General features: G+C 44.0%; 1 protein-coding gene across 13 annotated transcripts in view; it reads right to left on the bottom strand.

The window, feature by feature from the left end:
- Positions 1 to 18143, bottom strand: part of LOC137430269 (progranulin) — a 107952-nt gene that overhangs the window by 13979 nt on the left and 75830 nt on the right. For 5 of the 13 annotated variants that reach the window (XM_078780500.1, XM_078780501.1, XM_078780495.1 and 2 more), the window contains 3 exons: positions 8980 to 9142; positions 8137 to 8304; positions 1939 to 2211 (listed from right to left, as the gene is read on the bottom strand). In XM_078780500.1, the coding sequence (XP_078636626.1) occupies positions 1939 to 2211; positions 8137 to 8304; positions 8980 to 9132 (594 nt within the window). In that variant the 5' untranslated portion in view covers positions 9133 to 9142. Of the gene's footprint in view, positions 1 to 1938; positions 2212 to 8136; positions 8305 to 8979; positions 9143 to 9260; positions 9382 to 10931; positions 11594 to 18143 lie in introns of those variants that run through there. The other 8 variants (XM_078780506.1, XM_078780496.1, XM_078780502.1 and 5 more) reach the window with 5 other exon arrangements.

Genomic DNA, 18143 nt, shown 5'->3' with positions numbered 1-18143 from the left:
GGTGTTTTGAATTACGTGGTGGTGAGGTGTTTTTAATTACTTTGTGGTGAGGTGTTTTGAATTACTTAGTCGTGAGGTGTTTTGAATTTCGTGGTGGTGAGATGTTTTGAATTTAGTGGTGGTGAGGTGTTTTGAATTACTTTGTGGTGAGGTGTTTTGAATTACTTTGTGGTGATGTGTTTTGAATTTCGTGGTGGTGAGGTGTTTTGAATTTAGTGGTGGTGAGGTGTTTTGAATTTAGTGGTGGTGAGGTGTTTTGAATTTAGTGGTGGTGAGGTGTTTTGAATTACGTGGTGGTGAGGTGTTTTGAATTAAGTGGTGGTGAGGTGTTTTGAATTAAGGGGTGGTGAGGTGTTTTGAATTACTTTGTGGTGAGGTGTTTTGAATTACTTTGTGGTGATGTGTTTTGAATTTCGTGGTGGTGAGGTGTTTTGAATTTAGTGGTGGTGAGGTGTTTTGAATTTAGTGGTGGTGAGGTGTTTTGAATTTAGTGGTGGTGAGGTGTTTTGAATTACGTGGTGGTGAGGTGTTTTGAATTAAGTGGTGGTGAGGTGTTTTGAATTAAGGGGTGGTGAGGTGTTTTGAATTACGTGGTGGTGAGGTGTTTTGAATTACTTTGTGGTGAGGTGGTTTGAATTACTTTGTGGTGAGGTGTTTTGAATTTCGTGGGGGTGAGGTGTTTTGAATTTAGTGGTGGTGAGGTGTTTTGAATTACTTTGTGGTGAGGTGTTTTGAATTACGTGGTGGTGAGGTGTTTTTAATTACTTTGTGGTGAGGTGTTTTGAATTACTTAGTCGTGAGGTGTTTTGAATTTCGTGGTGGTGAGATGTTTTGAATTTAGTGGTGTTGAGGTGTTTTGAATTACTTTGTGGTGAGGTGTTTTGAATTACTTTGTGGTGAGGTGTTTTGAATTTCGTGGTGGTGAGGTGTTTTGAATTTAGTGGTGGTGAGGTGTTTTGAATTTAGTGGTGGTGAGGTGTTTTGAATTTAGTGGTGGTGAGGTGTTTTGAATTTAGTGGTGGTGAGGTGTTTTGAATTTAGTGGTGGTGAGGTGTTTTGAATTACGTGGTGGTGAGGTGTTTTGAATTTAGTGGTGGTGAGGTGTTTTGAATTACGTGGTGGTGAGGTGTTTTGAATTTAGTGGTGGTGAGGTGTTTTGAATTACGTGGTGGTGAGGTGTTTTGAATTTAGTGGTGGTGAGGTGTTTTGAATTACGTGGTGGTGAGGTGTTTTGAATTTAGTGGTGGTGAGGTGTTTTGAATTACGTGGTGGTGAGGTGTTTTGAATTTAGTGGTGGTGAGGTGTTTTGAATTACGTGGTGGTGAGGTGTTTTGAATTTAGTGGTGGTGAGGTGTTTTGAATTACGTGGTGGTGAGGTGTTTTGAATTTAGTGGTGGTGAGGTGTTTTGAATTTAGTGGTGGTGAGGTGTTTTGAATTACGTGGTGGTGAGGTGTTTTGAATTACGTGGTGGTGAGGTGTTTTGAATTTAGTGGTGGTGAGGTGTTTTGAATTTAGTGGTGGTGAGGTGTTTTGAATTACGTGGTGGTGAGGTGTTTTGAATTACGTGGTGGTGAGGTGTTTTCAATTACGTGGTGGTGAGGTGTAATCGTCCCAAACTTCCAGTCTGCACCTTGCCCTCCCCTATGTATGTGCCGAGAGATCTTTTTTGAATTATATATTTTTTTTCAACCTAAATCTTCAACCTAAATTGCTCATAAAAATGTAATATCACAAACACAACAAATACATTTGTGCAAAGTAATTGTTTGTATTATGATTGGTGTAAATCATGACAACACAGCAACTCAGGTACAGTCATTATCCTCAGCTAAACCAAGCCCGTTCCTCAGTAACGACGCTTGGTGAGGAGAGCCGAGCTAAGGTGGTATATATATATATATATGTACTACAAAGTCCTTAACACTATATAGACTCACGTGACTGAAGGGGCAACATGCAGAGCGCCCTGAAGCACTCTTGCAGCATGTACAATTTGTGTCACACAGACCTCCATCAGCACAACGTTGCTTTGTCTCATCTTTGTCCACATTTATTGGGTTCTCCTGCTTGCTGGAAGCTACAAAACGCGGCAAGGCGAAGACTTTGAAGATCATCAGCAAGCTCAGCAGGTCACGATCACAAGTCCCCACCTTTGGGTTGGACCTGTAGCCGGGGGGACAGCAATTTGTCCCAGCCTGGCTGCAAGAGGACTGCAAGACAAGCCAAAAGTTGTGAGTACTTTCTGTCCAAACACCACGAAAATAATGTTACAATCCTGTTATAATAATCAATCTCATTGATACCTGACCAAAGCTGTCTCTGTCTCTGTCTCTCTGTCATGCTGTGCAGGATGGCAGGTGTAATTCTGCCAAAGCAGCTCCGCATTATTGCACATTGTTGTTTGCCTTTGCATTCCCAGCATTAGTCGAGTCGGAAATTGAACCTAGACGTATAACCTCTCAAAGGTAAGGTGCTCTACTTCTGCACCATTCTACCTGAGCATCTCTGGCCGAATACAAATTTTAAAAAAAGAAATAAATCCATCTCAGCATTACCTTTCCCGATACACAGCTTGTCACGTGATGTGGCATTGGGAGACTACAATACTGCCAGGTAGGAACACTAGTTCCACTTGTCCACAGCGCCATCTTTAAACACCTCAACTGTTGGTGTGATCCATATGAGGTGGAATCTTGTCCTTAAATTATCCTCACATCAAATCTTGTCTTTTCCTCATACATCATGACCAGACCCGACATGACCGGAAAAACGTCAGCCCATTTAGTGCTCGTCCTGAAAGCATTTCATAACTAGAAAGTATCTGTAAATGCAAAGCCCACTCACGTCTGTTTCTATTCAGACGTCTTCTGCTTCCACATGTTAAACATGACGAAAACAGTTGAAACAAGAAAAAGAGCAATTCGTGGGGCAACTTAGCATAACAATTGTGCATTTTGTGAGGAAAGCACCAAATTTGGCACACTAGTAGACTATCATATTATGAAAAGATCTGGATATTGGGTCATCTCAGATTCAGAGATTTGATTTTTGCAAGATTTCGTTTCGATTGGGATCGAAGAGAACACCTTCTTCGTCTTCTGTACAGTGAAGTTGCGAGCCCTGAATTATCTGGCGACATCTGGGTGCTTCATTGGGAGTGCAACCATGTCCCTCAGGTGAACAGGGACCCACCTGGCATAGTGTGTGTGGTCTAAGGCATGGAACCATGGGACCAGTTCCGTCAGGGCATCAAGGTACGTCGTGAATGAAGCCTGCCGCAGAGAACGCACGTCGACCAGTACCAACATCTCTAGTTCCAGCACAGTTGCCCAGTACTGAAAGTTGGGAATGTCTTCTCCTCTCTGGTGACACCAGTCTTCGAACTCAGGCAGGTCTTCTGCATCATCAGCATATGTCATACGGTGGCGTTCATACGCACGGTGTTGCAGGATGTGCAGTGCCGCTGCAATGATTTGATGAGCTCTTCTTGTGCGGGTGACGTGGGCAGCTCGTAGGAAGGAGTCGGCCGTCCCTGGCGTTGCAATCTCAGCTTGCAAATCTGCAAAATCTGCAAATCTTGCAAAAATCAAATCTCTGAATCTGAGATGGCCCAATATCCAGATCTTTTCATAACATGATAGTCTACTAGTGTGCCAAATTTGGTGCTTTCCTCACAAAATGCACAATTGTTATGCTATATTTAGCTTAGCTGCCGGACTATATCAGAGATTGCAGACCCTCGCCAGGATGTGTTTTCAGTGTTTTTTTAAAAGCCTTTTGTGTTAAAACAAATATGGCGGCCGAACCACGTGACCGACGACGTCATCATTGTTTTTTTTTTCTCCACCAATTTATCCCGACATGACGCTCAAGAAATTTCATCTTGATCGGATGAAGTTTTGTACTTGTCGAATTACGACGTCATAATGGAGGCACCTATGACATCATCGTTAACAGATGATATGCCACATGGAGAGTTCTTTGCAATGAGCAATGTCAATTTTTTCTATGCGGCGCTTTCGGAGATATAGAGGTGCAACGTTTTTCGGTTTTTCCAAGAGGGCGCCCGTTACCACGTGACCTATGACGTCATCATTATCTGCAGGTGTCATTATCTACAGATTAAAAAATTCTGCAGGTGGAGTTGCACCTCTGGTGGAAATTCCCTGTCAATGGGACCAACGGTTGCAGAGAAGATCATATTTATTCTATGCGGACAAAAAAACAAACAAACAAAGACAAACAAACAAATAAACAAACAGACACAAATGCAATACCCTCTCCTCTGGCGAGGGTAACTAGAAAGGCACTCGGTAAGGCACATACCTCCGCCAGGCTGAACAGTTTATATTTTCACTCCCACTGATAGGCCGGATCTGGATTCGGACATGAGCCAAAATCTAATCGGCTTGTTCTTGTCACCAAACCAACTCATCCCCCAAGTTTTGTCATAACTCGTCCATTGTGGCATACACGAAAGCCCACTGGCGTGGTGACATCATTCCGCGCACCAAGTGGGCGGCGGCCACGCCCAAGGGGTAGGCGTGGCCTCAGGATACACACTGGGCGCGCAACCCGGAGCGCGCCCAGTGCTACAGTGAGCTCTTTTAATAAAGACTCTTAAACTCACCGCGTTGTCCGCTTCCTTCTTGTTGTGCAAGCAAGCGCGCGTAGCACCGCGCTCCTCCATAACATTTTAAAATATCATGTTATATATCGCTTTTCGCCCGATCTCTCAATGGTGAAGAATCACTTAAAAATTAAATAATTTTCGTATCCGGATCCATATTCAGATCTTCACCAAAATCGAATCGAATCGTCCTTGTCACATACCCAACCTGTCCGCTAAATTTAGTCTGAATCCATCCACAACGTTTTGATATATATTGTTCACAGACAGACATACAAACACAGACAGTGGTGAAAACATAACCTCCATCCACCTTTGGTGGCGGAGGTTAAAATACAAATGAAAATTAACAATATTTTATGCAGTCCTGATCTTTGAGTTTTTGATCTAAAATAAATAATCAGGTTCTTGCTTTTGATTGGTGAACTAATTATGTGACCCAATATGCAAATTCTTAAAATTTAGGTCATTCGGATGAAAATTGATGATGTCACTCTGACCTTTGACCTTTTGCCAAAATTATAAATGTATCTACTCCATATTCTCATAAAAAAGCTTTGTTGAAAATTTGATGACAAAACTCAAATGGTAAATTTAAATTTCAGGTCAATCGGATGAACATTGACGATTTTATGTGACTCTGACCTTTGACCTTTTGACAAAATTAATTTGTCTTATTGGTATTATCATAATAAAGCTTTGGTGAAAATTTGATGATAAAACTCAGTTGGTAAAAAAGTTACGGCCCGGACAGACACACACAGACAGACACCTAGACAGACAGATAGACACGTTGACAGACAGACAGACACATAGAGACTGACAGACCTAGGACGTCACTATACAGACACACTATACAGACATACAGAAGACAGACAAACAGAAGTGATTTGAAAACCCCGTCCCCTGTATATCTTCACCAGTGCATGAATACATGAGCTATTGCCAAAACAGACCGACAAGGTTTGTTACCAACATTTTATTTCTGTGGTATTCCCATCTGAGCATTTGAGATATAACTACTTGTGTCATGATGTTGGGAACCCAACTTTAAATCCCATATACTGTGCTAATGTGTCCATTGCCTACGATCATGTCCTTATTAATTGAAGTCAACGAGCAATGAGGTCTCCCAACTCCTTGTCAAACATGTGGTAGGAGTACAAGGTTCTCCATGGTCCAGAAGGGAGAAGGAAAACACAATGTGTGCTGGAAAATCGACATTTCATGCATCAACTTCAAGGATACCATTGAGGCATATTCAGCACCATGCAGCCACACTATAATCAAGTGTAAACACATCTATAACCACACTATAATCAAGTGTAAACACATCTATAATCAAGTGTAAACACACTATAAACACTATAAACACACTACAATCAAGTGTAAACCCACTATAAACACCATAAACACATCTATTAATCAAGTGTAAACACACTATAAACACGATAAACACACTCTAATCAAGTATAAACACACTATAAGCACTATAAACACACTTATAATCAAGTGTAAACACACTATAAACAAAATAAACACACACTATAAACACTATAAACACACTATAATCAAGTGTAAACACATGATAAACACACTATAATCAAGTGTAAACACACTATAAACACGATAAACACACTCTAATCAAGTATAAACACACTTTAAACACTATAAACACACTATAATCCAGTGTAAACACACTATAAACACGATAAACACACTGTCATCAAGTGTAAACACACTATAAACAAAATAAACACACACTATAAACACTATAAACACACTATAATCAAGTGTAAACACATGATAAACACACTATAATCAAGTGTAAACACACTATAAACACCATAAACACATCTATAAACAAGTGTAAACACACTATAAACACGATAAACACACTACAATCAAGTGTAAACCCACTATAAACACCATAAACACATCTATAAACAAGTGTAAACACACTATAAACACGATAAACACACTCTAATCAAGTATAAACACACTATAAACACTATAAACACACTTATAATCAAGTGTAAACACACCATAAACAAAATAAACACACACTATAAACACTATAAACACACTATAATCAAGTGTAAACACATGATAAACACACTATAATCAAGTGTAAACCCACTATAAACACGATAAACACACTCTAATCAAGTATAAACACACTTTAAACACTATAAACACACTATAATCCAGTGTAAACACACTATAAACACGATAAACACACTGTCATCAAGTGTAAACACACTATAAACAAAATAAACACACACTATAAACACTATAAACACACTATAATCAAGTGTAAACACATGATAAACACACTATAATCAAGTGTAAACACACTATAAACACTATAAACACACTATAATCAAGTGTAAACACACTATAAACATGATAAACACACTATAATCAAGTGTAAACACACTATAAACACACTATAATCAAGTGTAAACACACTATAAACACACTATAAACAAGTGTAAACACACTATAAACACACTATAATCAAGTGTAAACACACTATAAACACACTATAAGCAAGTGTAAACACACTATAATCAAGTGTAAACACACTATAATCAAGTGTAAACACACTATAATCAAGTGTAAACACACTATAATCAAGTGTAAACACACTATAAACACACTATAATCAAGTGTAATCACACTATAAACACACTATAAGCAAGTGTAAACACACTATAACCACTATAAACACACTATAATCGCAAGTTGTACTCGTTCGGAGGATGTCACAGAATCTATATGGTGTAAACATAAGGATTTTCTCATCATTGGGAGATGTTATATAATAATTTCAAAAGGTAAAACAAATGCAAGTTGTAAAACGTACATAGGAGGCAATTTGCCCTGGCGGAAGTGATTATTGGCAAATGGATATTGGACCGGGATTCATTTCAGCCCACTGGTTGCAAATTCAGCTCGGTGGTTGAATCATTTCTGAGGCCCAGATGTGCTGCAGATTCAGTGCCACTGTATGTTAGCGCAGTAATTTGGAAAATGGCCAGGGCGTTGGTGATACTTCACCTACCCTTCGTCAAAAGACACCAATTGTGATCTTCAATGTCCGCCAACTAATGCTAGCAGTCGGGTTTACAGCCAACAGTTTACAGTTTACAGTTTACAGCCTCCTCCCCTCCTCCCCCCCCCAAGCCCTCTCCCTCCCACAGATCTCCCGATGTTCCTGCTCTCAAATGTTGTACTTGTGTGCTTCCCTCTCTCTCCCCATCTTGTCTCCCGCTCCCTTTATCTTATGTTTTATGTGTCAGTTTGTCTTTTTGTGATTAATGTTAGCTCTTACACGAGCCTCGATCTTGTATACAAAAAAAACAAAAAAAAAAAAACATCCCATCTGATTGGATAGCGCACTCATTGATGCAACTCCTCGCCCGCAAAACACAAATTTTGACACTTTATATCTGTGCCAGGAGTCAAACCCAGACTTTAGAGCTCAAAGGCAACTAGCTACCTGTGTTACCTCTGCACCATCCTGTCGGCCCCTGGTTGTACTGACAGGTAGGGCTGGAATCCTTTCGATCAAAGGCAGCAGCAATGCACCGATAGTGCACGTCTTCGTTCTCGGCTCACACTGGGTACCAACAGGACAGCAGGTTTTCTTGTCTGGGCAGCAGACACCCTGTATGGCATATCATTATGATTGCTTGAGTGCAATGGTTCACTATCAAACCATCAAAAGGCAACTGTGATGTCATTATCAAAAGTGTGAAATCAATGCGTAATAAGTTACTTAGTCTCAGGGGGGATTTGGAGGTGGTACCAGAACACTGAAAACTAGAACTGCGAGCAGTGATGATAGGCTACGAGGCAAAATGGGCACCATATCACGTGACTGATGACAACATCATTTTCAAAAAAATTCTCATGGGTAGTTGGTCATATGTGTAAATTTTCGTTTGGATCGGTTAAGCGGTTCTGGAGATAGATTTTCCATTTTTTTTCCTTTAAATCCAAGATGGCCGCCATACCATGTGACTGATGATGTCATCGTTTGCAAAAAAAATCCTCATGTGTAGTCTGCAATCATATGTATGAAGTTTTGGATTGATCCGGTGAGTGGTTTTGGAGATATAGATTTTCAAACATTTTTTCCTAACATCCAAGATGGCTGCCATACCACGTGACTGATTTTGATTTGTGTTGAAGTTAAAATTTAAAATCGGCGGTGCTGAAACTTCCATCAATTTGTTTAAATGTGGCAAACCCCTACATCACAACACGTGGGGGTTATTTCAGGGACACTCCAACCCAAAGAGAGAAACAGAAGAATGTTTAGAAAATAAGTGAAGCGTACTTCGTTAAATGGGCAGCAACCATATGTTCCATTTTCCAGTTCGCAGCAGGTGTGATCGTCAGTACATCGTGTTCCATCATGACAGATCACAATCGCATCGGTCCATGCAGGGAGTATGACACATGCCAACACAAGGCCACCAATCAACCTCATGGTGCAGAAACTGTGGGACAGGAAACGTTTGCGGTTCAACTTCAATGTCAAAGCATTTCTTACCACATCACAATGTTGGCACAACAGAGAAAATATCACCATGAAGTCTGCTGGGTAAGTGCACCTACCTTGGAGGCAAACTAGGCGGCAAAAGTGAATGAAAGAATGATTGATGAAATAGTAAACAAGCAGACTGTCTCGGTGTTTTTCCTTTAATATGAACTGTCACGTTTATGGGCAACTACTCCCACCAGGTGAAACTTCCCACTCCTCCCCTTAAAACCCTAGGGATGCCAGAAGTACATTTTGTGTTAGTGCGGTGAAGTTCTTCATTCGTCGGCAGCGCAAGGCTGCGGAGTAGCACCATTGGCTGATGCGGTGCCCTCTGCTGGTCGTGCAGGAATTTGGCCATGGTTCTGGTGTTAGCTCGCCTCCTCTTCGGTACGCCCATTCAACGTCCATCCGAGGGGCGGCACACACATTAATGAATCACCCTGCCTGTGAAACACCGGGATAACAGTTTATAGTTGGGTCGGGATTCAAACCCAGGCTAGACAGCTTCCTGTAGGTCTTTGGCTCCAGGCCATCCTGTCAGAACACCACCTGAAAACTGCTGGTAACGGTGGGCGTGTCACTGGCTCAAGCAGCCCAAGAGGGGGAGAGGGTGCGGGGCATTCATTGGAGTAGATTGGAGTTTTGATGGGAAAAAGGCGGAGTTATCTGGTGGAAAGAAGGGGCACGTTTGATGCAAGAAGAATTCGTTGAGGACGGTGAGTGAATCGAGAGCCATCGCAAGACCGCAAGATGTTCTGAACTTTGTTTGCAAAATATCCTGAACTTTGTCCCCAACACATTTATTGCTCTTTGCATCCTTTTCACCCTCCCTGTTTCTGTAGACAATGATGGGCGAAGCTTTTCCAGGCTAAAGTTGATCAAAACATGCATTTGTTCCTTAATTATGCAGCAAAAACTTGTTGGGGTGTCCACCTCGTCAATAGAACATGACATTTCACAAAACATTCATCTGATGGAACTAATTGTTCATTGATTTAGTAAACTCAAAGAACAGCGATGCTCGTTCCCAGGAAGTACCACTGGTTTTCATAAATTCAATCTTGATGATCTCAATTTACACGCCAAATGAATCATTGGGTGGATGTGTTAAGTGATGAGTTAAGTTCAAGTGACTGTTGAAAAAAAAAAAAATATATATATATATATATATAATTTATATACATATATATATATATATATATATATATATATATATATATATATATATATATATATTGTTACGGATCTGGGGGACGGCGCTCCCGTTAGCAAGGGGGGGTTAATCCCCTTGTCCTGTTAAGCTGGCCGTCTCCGCCGGTCCTGGAAGTATGACGTCACTTCCGGCCGATGGTACGTAGGGTCGTAAGCCCAATTAGTCTTAATACCTAAGTATTACCAGCGGCCGTCAGCGAGGAAATACTCCCGCCTGTGCCGCAGCGTAATTAATGGATTGCGCCGAGCGAAGCAAACTGTGGCGCGAGCCGTTAACAATGACTAAACCCGATTGCGAAGCGGTTCGGCCAAAATCGTGCCACAGGGACTCAATCGGGAAATCACTAAAGAGGTCGGATGAGAAAGAAACCAAAGTAAGGAGGAACAGGTATTTATTATTACTATACAAAAACCAAAGAAGAAGAAGAAAGGAAGGTAATTTACAGAAAAGGAAGAAGAAGATACACAGGGCAATCCTTATACAAGCTTACTTATGGAATCCCAGACAACACAGACAGCACAAACTCACGTACACGAATGGGGAATTGCAGGCAGGAATGGCTGGCCGAAGGATGAGGTTCAGGTCCGTGCAGAACGGCAGGGCTGGAGGTGAGCGGCCGCCGACTCCCCGCACTCTGGTTCACATGGCAGGGTTGCTCGCAGCAGCGCGTCAAAGCTTCACGCGGCAGGGGCTGTTTGAAGCAGCGTCTCTCTCTCGTACCTCTGCAGGTTGCGCGTCTCTCAGGCCTCGTAACTTGCTCAACACTCAAGTGCCGTTTTCATAAACCTTGCACGCTCACCACTCCACAGAACTCCGAACTTGTTCAAGCGCCTCCCTCCACAGAACTGCGGTGGGGGCTTCGCGCGACGGGTTATATCGCCACCCCCGTGGAACCCTCTCGAACCTCCTCGATCTTTCTGCCCCCGCCCTCTCAAGCCATGCCCACTGAGCCCTGGTTGGTTGGCAAGGGCTGGCTGACTCCACCTTTGATGACGAGGGCTCCCTGGCTCCACCTTGTATGACGAGGTGGGGCCACGCCCTTCTTCCCCGATCCTGGCCTCGTGGGCAATGGAGTTTTGGAGCGAGCGCTAAGGCGGCTGCGGCTGGCAGAGGCGCTTTGGGGAAATTGAAAAGGGGGAACTATCTTATTTGTTTGATGCAACGCAGATTCAACTATTGGAAGCATGGCCTTACCTGAAACACATAATAATGATATAACTACGAAAGGGCCTATGATTTGCTACGTGTTGCAATGTGGACTAACTAAGTGCAATTATTTCATTTAACAGCTAATTAAGAGGAAATGTACACAGGGGTTATTTATAAGGAAATTTACAACTAAATTTACATGTGAAGGTTCTAAAAACCGCAACAATATATATATATATATATATATATCCCTCTGTATGTACAAAGCTCCACTAATAGACCATCAAATATAGTCAAATAAAGTTCATGGTAAGAATTTGTTGGTCTGCCATTGACCTCCCAGTGTTGTCAGGAAAATAACATGGAATGTGTTTCGGGTGCCATTGATACCTTGCATCCTGCCATGAGAATGATTTCATTGATTGACGTTCAACCAGCAAGCAAGTGTAGTCCAAACTTGTGATTTATTTAAAAGATGAAGCACAAGCGATGGATGAAGCACTGCGGCCTCGCATTGTACACAGAAAAGCAACTAATTTTTTTTTTTTTTTTTTGCTCTCCCCTCATCACTCTGTCTTATCACTTGTATCGTGCCTATAGTCAGGTTCACTAAGTTAACAAATATAATTTCGTTCAAAATTTTGGGAGATTAACAAACATATACATTTTTGGAATCATCAGAGCATGGAGAATCCGAAAATCAATGTTGGCATTTGCACAGACACAGATTTTGGATTTTCAAAATGGCCGCCATAAAATACATATTTTGCGCTATCTCGGCTTCAAGTCAACCTAAAAACTTGATTGAATATGCTAATCCTATGTTTTCTGGTTTAAGGAATCAAATAAAGGCCTCAAAATAAAGGCCAATACATGATATTGCAAATCCTTTGAAGTTATAGGTATGGGTTTATAAAGCAAGAAAGCAGCCTTGTTAGTATCAGATTGAACTATAAGTCCTATACACAGGATCTACTAGGTCTACACCGTTCAGGAATATGCTTTTACAGATCTTCATCACTGTCCTGAGTGTCGTTTTCGCAAAGGTGTCTACGCAAATGCCAACATTAATTTTTGGATTCCTCATGCTCTGAATATTCCAAAAATGTATAGTTTTTGCTAATCTCCAAAAATTTTGAACGAAAAAACATAGTGAACCTGACTACTATAGAAAGTCTACACCCCCTTTCAAATTTTCACCTTGTGTTGCGTTATATCCTGCAATTAAATTGTATTAAACAGACTTTTTCTACCTTTTTACACATTGTAACCCACAATTACAAGTTCTACACATTTCAGTAGATTAATTAAAATACAAAACTAGAATATCTTGATGGATAAGTGTCCGCCTCCCTGAGTTAATACTTGGTGGAAGCACCTTTGACAGCAATTACAGCTGTGAGTCTGTTGGGATAGGTCTCTAGCAACTTGGCACACCTTGATTGGGCAATATTTGCCCATTCTTCTGGACAAAACTGTTCAAGCTCAGTAAAGTTGTGTAGGGAGCGTTGACGGACAGAAATCTTCAAATCATATCGCAGTTTTTCGATTGGATTTAGGTCGGGGCTCTGACTGGGCCACTCAAGGACATTTATCTTTTTGTTTCTTAGCCACTCCAGTGTAGCTTTGGCTGTGTAGTCCAGGTCATTGTCATGCTGAAAAGTGAACTTCCGTCCCAATTGCAGCTTTCTTGCAGAGAGCAGTAGGTTTTCCTCTAGGATTTTTCTGTATTTTCCTCCATCCATTTTCCTTTCAATCCTGACAAGTGCCCCAGTCCCTGCTGATGAAAAACATCCCCATAGCATGATGCTGCCACCACAATGTTTCACAGTAGGGTTGGTGTTCTTTGGGCGATGTGCGGTGTTGGGTTTGCGCCAAACGTAACGGTTTGCATTTAGGCCAAAAAGTTCCATCTTTGTTTCATCAGACCACAAAACTTTTTGCCACATGGTTTCAGAATCTCTGGAGTGTTTTTTTGCATACCTCAAATGGGACTCAAGGTGGGCTTTTTTGAGTAATGGCTTCCTTCTTGTACAGGCCATACTTGTGGAGTGCTTGGGATATTGTTGTCACATGCACACAGTGGCCAGTCTTTGCCATAAAAGCCTGTAGCTCTTTCAAAGTTGCCATTGGCCTTCCCGAGGCCACTCTGATCAGTCTCCTCCTTGTTTGGTCATCCAGTTTGGATGGACCGCCTGATCTAGACAGGGTCTTGATGGTACCATACGCCTTCCACTTCATGATTCTCTTGACTGCGCTACAAAGGATATTCAAGGTCTTTGAAATATTTTATACCCATCCCCCGATCTGTGTCTTTCCAAAACTTTATCCCAGAGGTCTTGTGAAAGCTCCTTCTTTGTTGTGAAATTTACTACCCAGCAGAGGAAACCTGCAGGAACAGCTGATTTTATGCTGAAATAATCAGAATCACTACAACTTAACAGGTGGAGGCCAATTAACTTGGTGCGTGATTTTGAAGGTGATTGGTTACAATTGATATTATAAGGGGGTGAGGGCGGGGGGTGGACACTTATCCAACCAAGAAATTCTAGTTTTGTATTTTTGATTCATTTTCTGAAATTTGTAGCATTTGTTTTTCACTTAGACGTTGTGGGTTATGTTGTGTAAGTAAAGGTGGAAAAAAAAATCTGATTTAATGCATTTTAATTCCAGGCTTTAAGACAACAAAAGGTTAAATTTTTGAAAGGGGGTGTAGACTTTCTAGAGGCACTGTATATACTTGAAGCAAGAACATTCGTGAAAGCCCTTCCCTCGACAAACTACTACTAATTACTAGATTAAGCCCGGTGTTGGCTTAACGGTTCAGGTAGCTGGCTTAAGATTTTAGGGTTTGGAGTTTGAGCCCCTGTCGTGTCGTTGAATTAATGCAATGTTGGTTGACTCAGCCTGTCATCCTTCCGAGGTTCTTCCCTTCCTATCAAAGTATCTACATGGCAAAGATTACACTGGGTGGTTTGAAATTGCCTTTAATCTGCCCCAACATTAGTTTCCCCCACTGGATAAATTATTTCCTAAACCAATGGTTTTGCCGGAACATAGTCCATCTTGTGATTCTATCATTGACCTCAAATGATAGGATAGAATATCAATTCTCCCAATCTGACCTCAAAACTCGACCCGCTCGAATTTTGCCATAAAGTTGGCTCTCTTTCTCTTTTCTACAGATATTCCTACAGTTTCTGCTCCCAAGAACTTGCTGCTAGTTTACCTCCACCTTAAGCGAGACCATGGAATACTCGACAAGCCACGACATCTCATGATTATTGCGTGGCCATTGGCAACTCATGGGTGGGTCGTTATGATGTTTGTTTCTTCCCCACCACTGCCAAACTCTGGAACTCTTTACCTTCTCGTCTTTTACCGACCTCGGAAGGATGACAGGCTGAGTCTACCCACCAGATGTTAATTCAACGGCGTGATAGGGGCTTCAACTCAGGACCGTGAGATATCCAGCCAGCCACCTTAACCGTTTAGCCACAAACACTTGTGATCTTCCCCTTTTCAAAAAGCAGATTTTGTTTAACTTCCTCAAAAACTTCAACTATTCTCTTATTACTCACTTTTCCATCAATGCAGATATTTTATTTAAGGCCTGACCTAGATGAAGACTATATAGTCCATGACTGGAGCCTTCAAACAAATAAAATAAAATCCTTATCATGTAGATACAGGTATCGGTACACTTTCTCATTACGGGGAATAACTCACAAAACATCGACAGACGACAGCATTGATCCAAAACTAATAGTGTTCAATCAAAGTGTTTGGATGAGGTGTGTATGTGTGTGTGTGTGAGGCATGTTTTTAATGGAGTTCTACTGGAGCTGTCTGATGTGGAATGTGCTTCACCAAAATGATCGTTATAATCTTCTGAGTTGATTAGGCTAATTATCGACAAATAATCCGGAAGAATCACGTGTTTCTAAACACATGCTATGTTAAGGTGTATTCCCTATTGATTCTTCTTTTTTTTGCAATTGTTTTTATGTTTTGCTATGCATTATGTTTTGCACTCTGTCAAAGCGTCTTTGGACTTCCTGAAAAGCGCTATATAAAATAAATGCATTATTATTATTATTATTATTGAACAGTTTAATAGGTCCTTTCTTGGCATGGCATTCCAATTACAAAATAAATAACAAAAACAATGATAACATTGCAACAAAGCATATATTAATTTATACTTATAATATTAACAGTAATAATAATATTGGTATTATTTGGCAATATTGATAACGAACGCGTATAACCGCCCCACCCTATCACCCTGACCTAACCATAAAGGTAAGCGAATGCTGAAGCACGAAAGCATGCAGGTATGCCAGCCTCTACCTTTATGGCAGAGTGGCCAGAAGGAAGCCTCTCCTCAGTGAAAGACACATGAAAGCCGCTTGGTGTTTGCAAAAAAGCACCTAAAGGACTCTCAGACTGTGAGAAACAAGATTCTGTGGTCTGGTGAAACCGAGATTGAACTGTTTGGCTTCCGTCTGGCCACTCTGCCATAAAGCCCAGATCGGTGGAGTGTTGCAGCGTTGGTTGTCCTTCTGGAAGTTTCTCCCATCTCCACACAGGATCTCTGGAGCTCAGCCAGATTGACCATCGGGTTCTTGGTCACCTCTCTTACCAAGGCCCTTCTCCCCCGATTGCTCAGTTTGGCCGGGCGGCCATCTCCAGGAAGAGTCCTGGTTGTTCCAAACTTCTTCCATTTAAGAATTACGGAGGCCATTGTGCTCTTGGGAATGAAGGAGCTGGGCTCCAACGCGAGTTGAAAGAATTGACGCGACCAAAGATGGAAATTCGTCCGAGTAGGTTTAATAAATGTATCACACTCGGGTACTCTGAAAAGCCCGTTTATCGGGCAGCAATATATATACACATTTATGTCGGGAAGTTTGCCCGGCAAAAGCTATACCGGGCATGCCCGGGTATCAAGGGCGAGCCTTGGAAAGGCGAGTCTGGACCTGCCCGGGCGTGTTTGGCTGCGGCCTGGCAAGTCGATGCTGGGCGTGCCCAGGCGCTCTGGACGAACACTGGAAAGGCGATAGCGGGCATGCCCGGACGCTCTGGACGAGCCCTGGAAAGGCGATAGCGGGCATGCCCGGGCGCTCTGGGCGAGCCCTGGAAAGGCGATAGCGGGCATGCCCGGACGCTCTGGGCGAGCCCTGGAAAGGCGAGAGCGGGCATGCCCGGACGCTCTGGGCGAGCCCTGGAAAGGCGAGAGCGGGCATGCCCGGGAAAGACGAGACCAGGCGTGCCCGGGAGGTTCGGGCGTGCCCGGGAACAGTGAGACCGGGCATGCCCGGGAGAGGCGCGTCTGGCCGTGTTCTGGCCGGTGCAAGGCGATTGTGTGCATCCAGCGGTAACTGCTACACACGCCCCTCCAGAATCGACGTGCACCGGCAGGGTCAATTTAAGGGGAGTCCGGATGACCCGGCCGAAGCGACCCCTGGAGGGTCGTGGGGAGGGGTCCGACGTGGTGGTGGGTGCTCGAGCGGGGGGAACTGTGGACGGGGGGCGGCCTCGCCGCGGAGGAAGGGCCAACCGTGGTGGTCGGTCGACGTCCATGTGCGCCGGTTTGAGGCGGTCCACAGAAATCCGGTCCGGCCGGCCGCCGAAGTCGACGATGAAAGACTTGTCGCCCCGTCGCAGGACCCGGAAGGGCCCGTCGTATGGCAGCTAGAGTGGCCCCCGGTGCGCATCATGACGCACAAAGACGTACTCCGCTGTGCGAAGCGCCGGGGGGACGTAGGACTGGGGGCCACCGTGGCGGGACGTCGGCACGGGGGCAAATCGTCGGGCGGCCTCCTGGAGGTCCGAGCACTGCCGAGCGGTGGACCAGGGACTGGTAGCGTCGGGCACGAATTCGCCCGGGACGCGAAGCGGCTGGCCGTAGACGAGCTCGGCGGCGGACGCCTGGAGGTCTTCCTTGGGGGCCGTGCGAAGGCCCAAAAGGACCCATGGCAGCCGGTCGGCCCAACCGTCGTCCTGAAGGCCGGCCATGAGTGCGGCCTTCATGGAGCGGTGAAACCGCTCGCACAACCCATTGGCTTGGGGGTGGTAGGCCGTGGTGCAGTGCAGCGTGACCCCCAACGAACGGGCGACCGCGCCCCAAAGCTCAGACGTGAACTGTGGGCCGCGGTCGGACGAGATGTCCGCTGGTGCGCCGAAGCGCGCGACCCAGGTGGCGATGAACGCCTGCGCCACGTCGGCGGTGGTGGTGGAGGTGAGGGGCACGGCCTCCGGCCACCTGGTGGTCCTGTCCACCATGGTGAGCAGGTGGGTGAACCCCCGCGAGGGGGGCAGGGGACCCACCAGGTCCACGTGGACGTGGTCGAAACGCCGTTCAGGCACGGCGAAAGGTGCCAGCGGGGCCTGGGTGTGGCGGTGGACCTTGGCTCGCTGGCAGGCCGTGCAGGCGTTGGCCCAGTCGCGGATGTTTCGTCGAAGGCCGTGCCAGACGAAACGCGCCGACACCAGCTTCTGAGAAGCATTCCGGCCCGGGTGAGAAAGGCCGTGGATGGAGGCGAAGATGCGGCGCTGCCAGGAAACGGGCACGATGGGGCGAGGCTGGCCC

Source organism: Myxine glutinosa, chromosome 6 (assembly GCF_964187855.1).
Source record: "Myxine glutinosa chromosome 6, kmMyxGlut1.1, whole genome shotgun sequence".
In the NCBI taxonomy this organism is placed as follows: domain Eukaryota; kingdom Metazoa; phylum Chordata; class Myxini; order Myxiniformes; family Myxinidae; genus Myxine; species Myxine glutinosa.
This window is presented reverse-complemented; position numbering and strand designations above follow the sequence as displayed.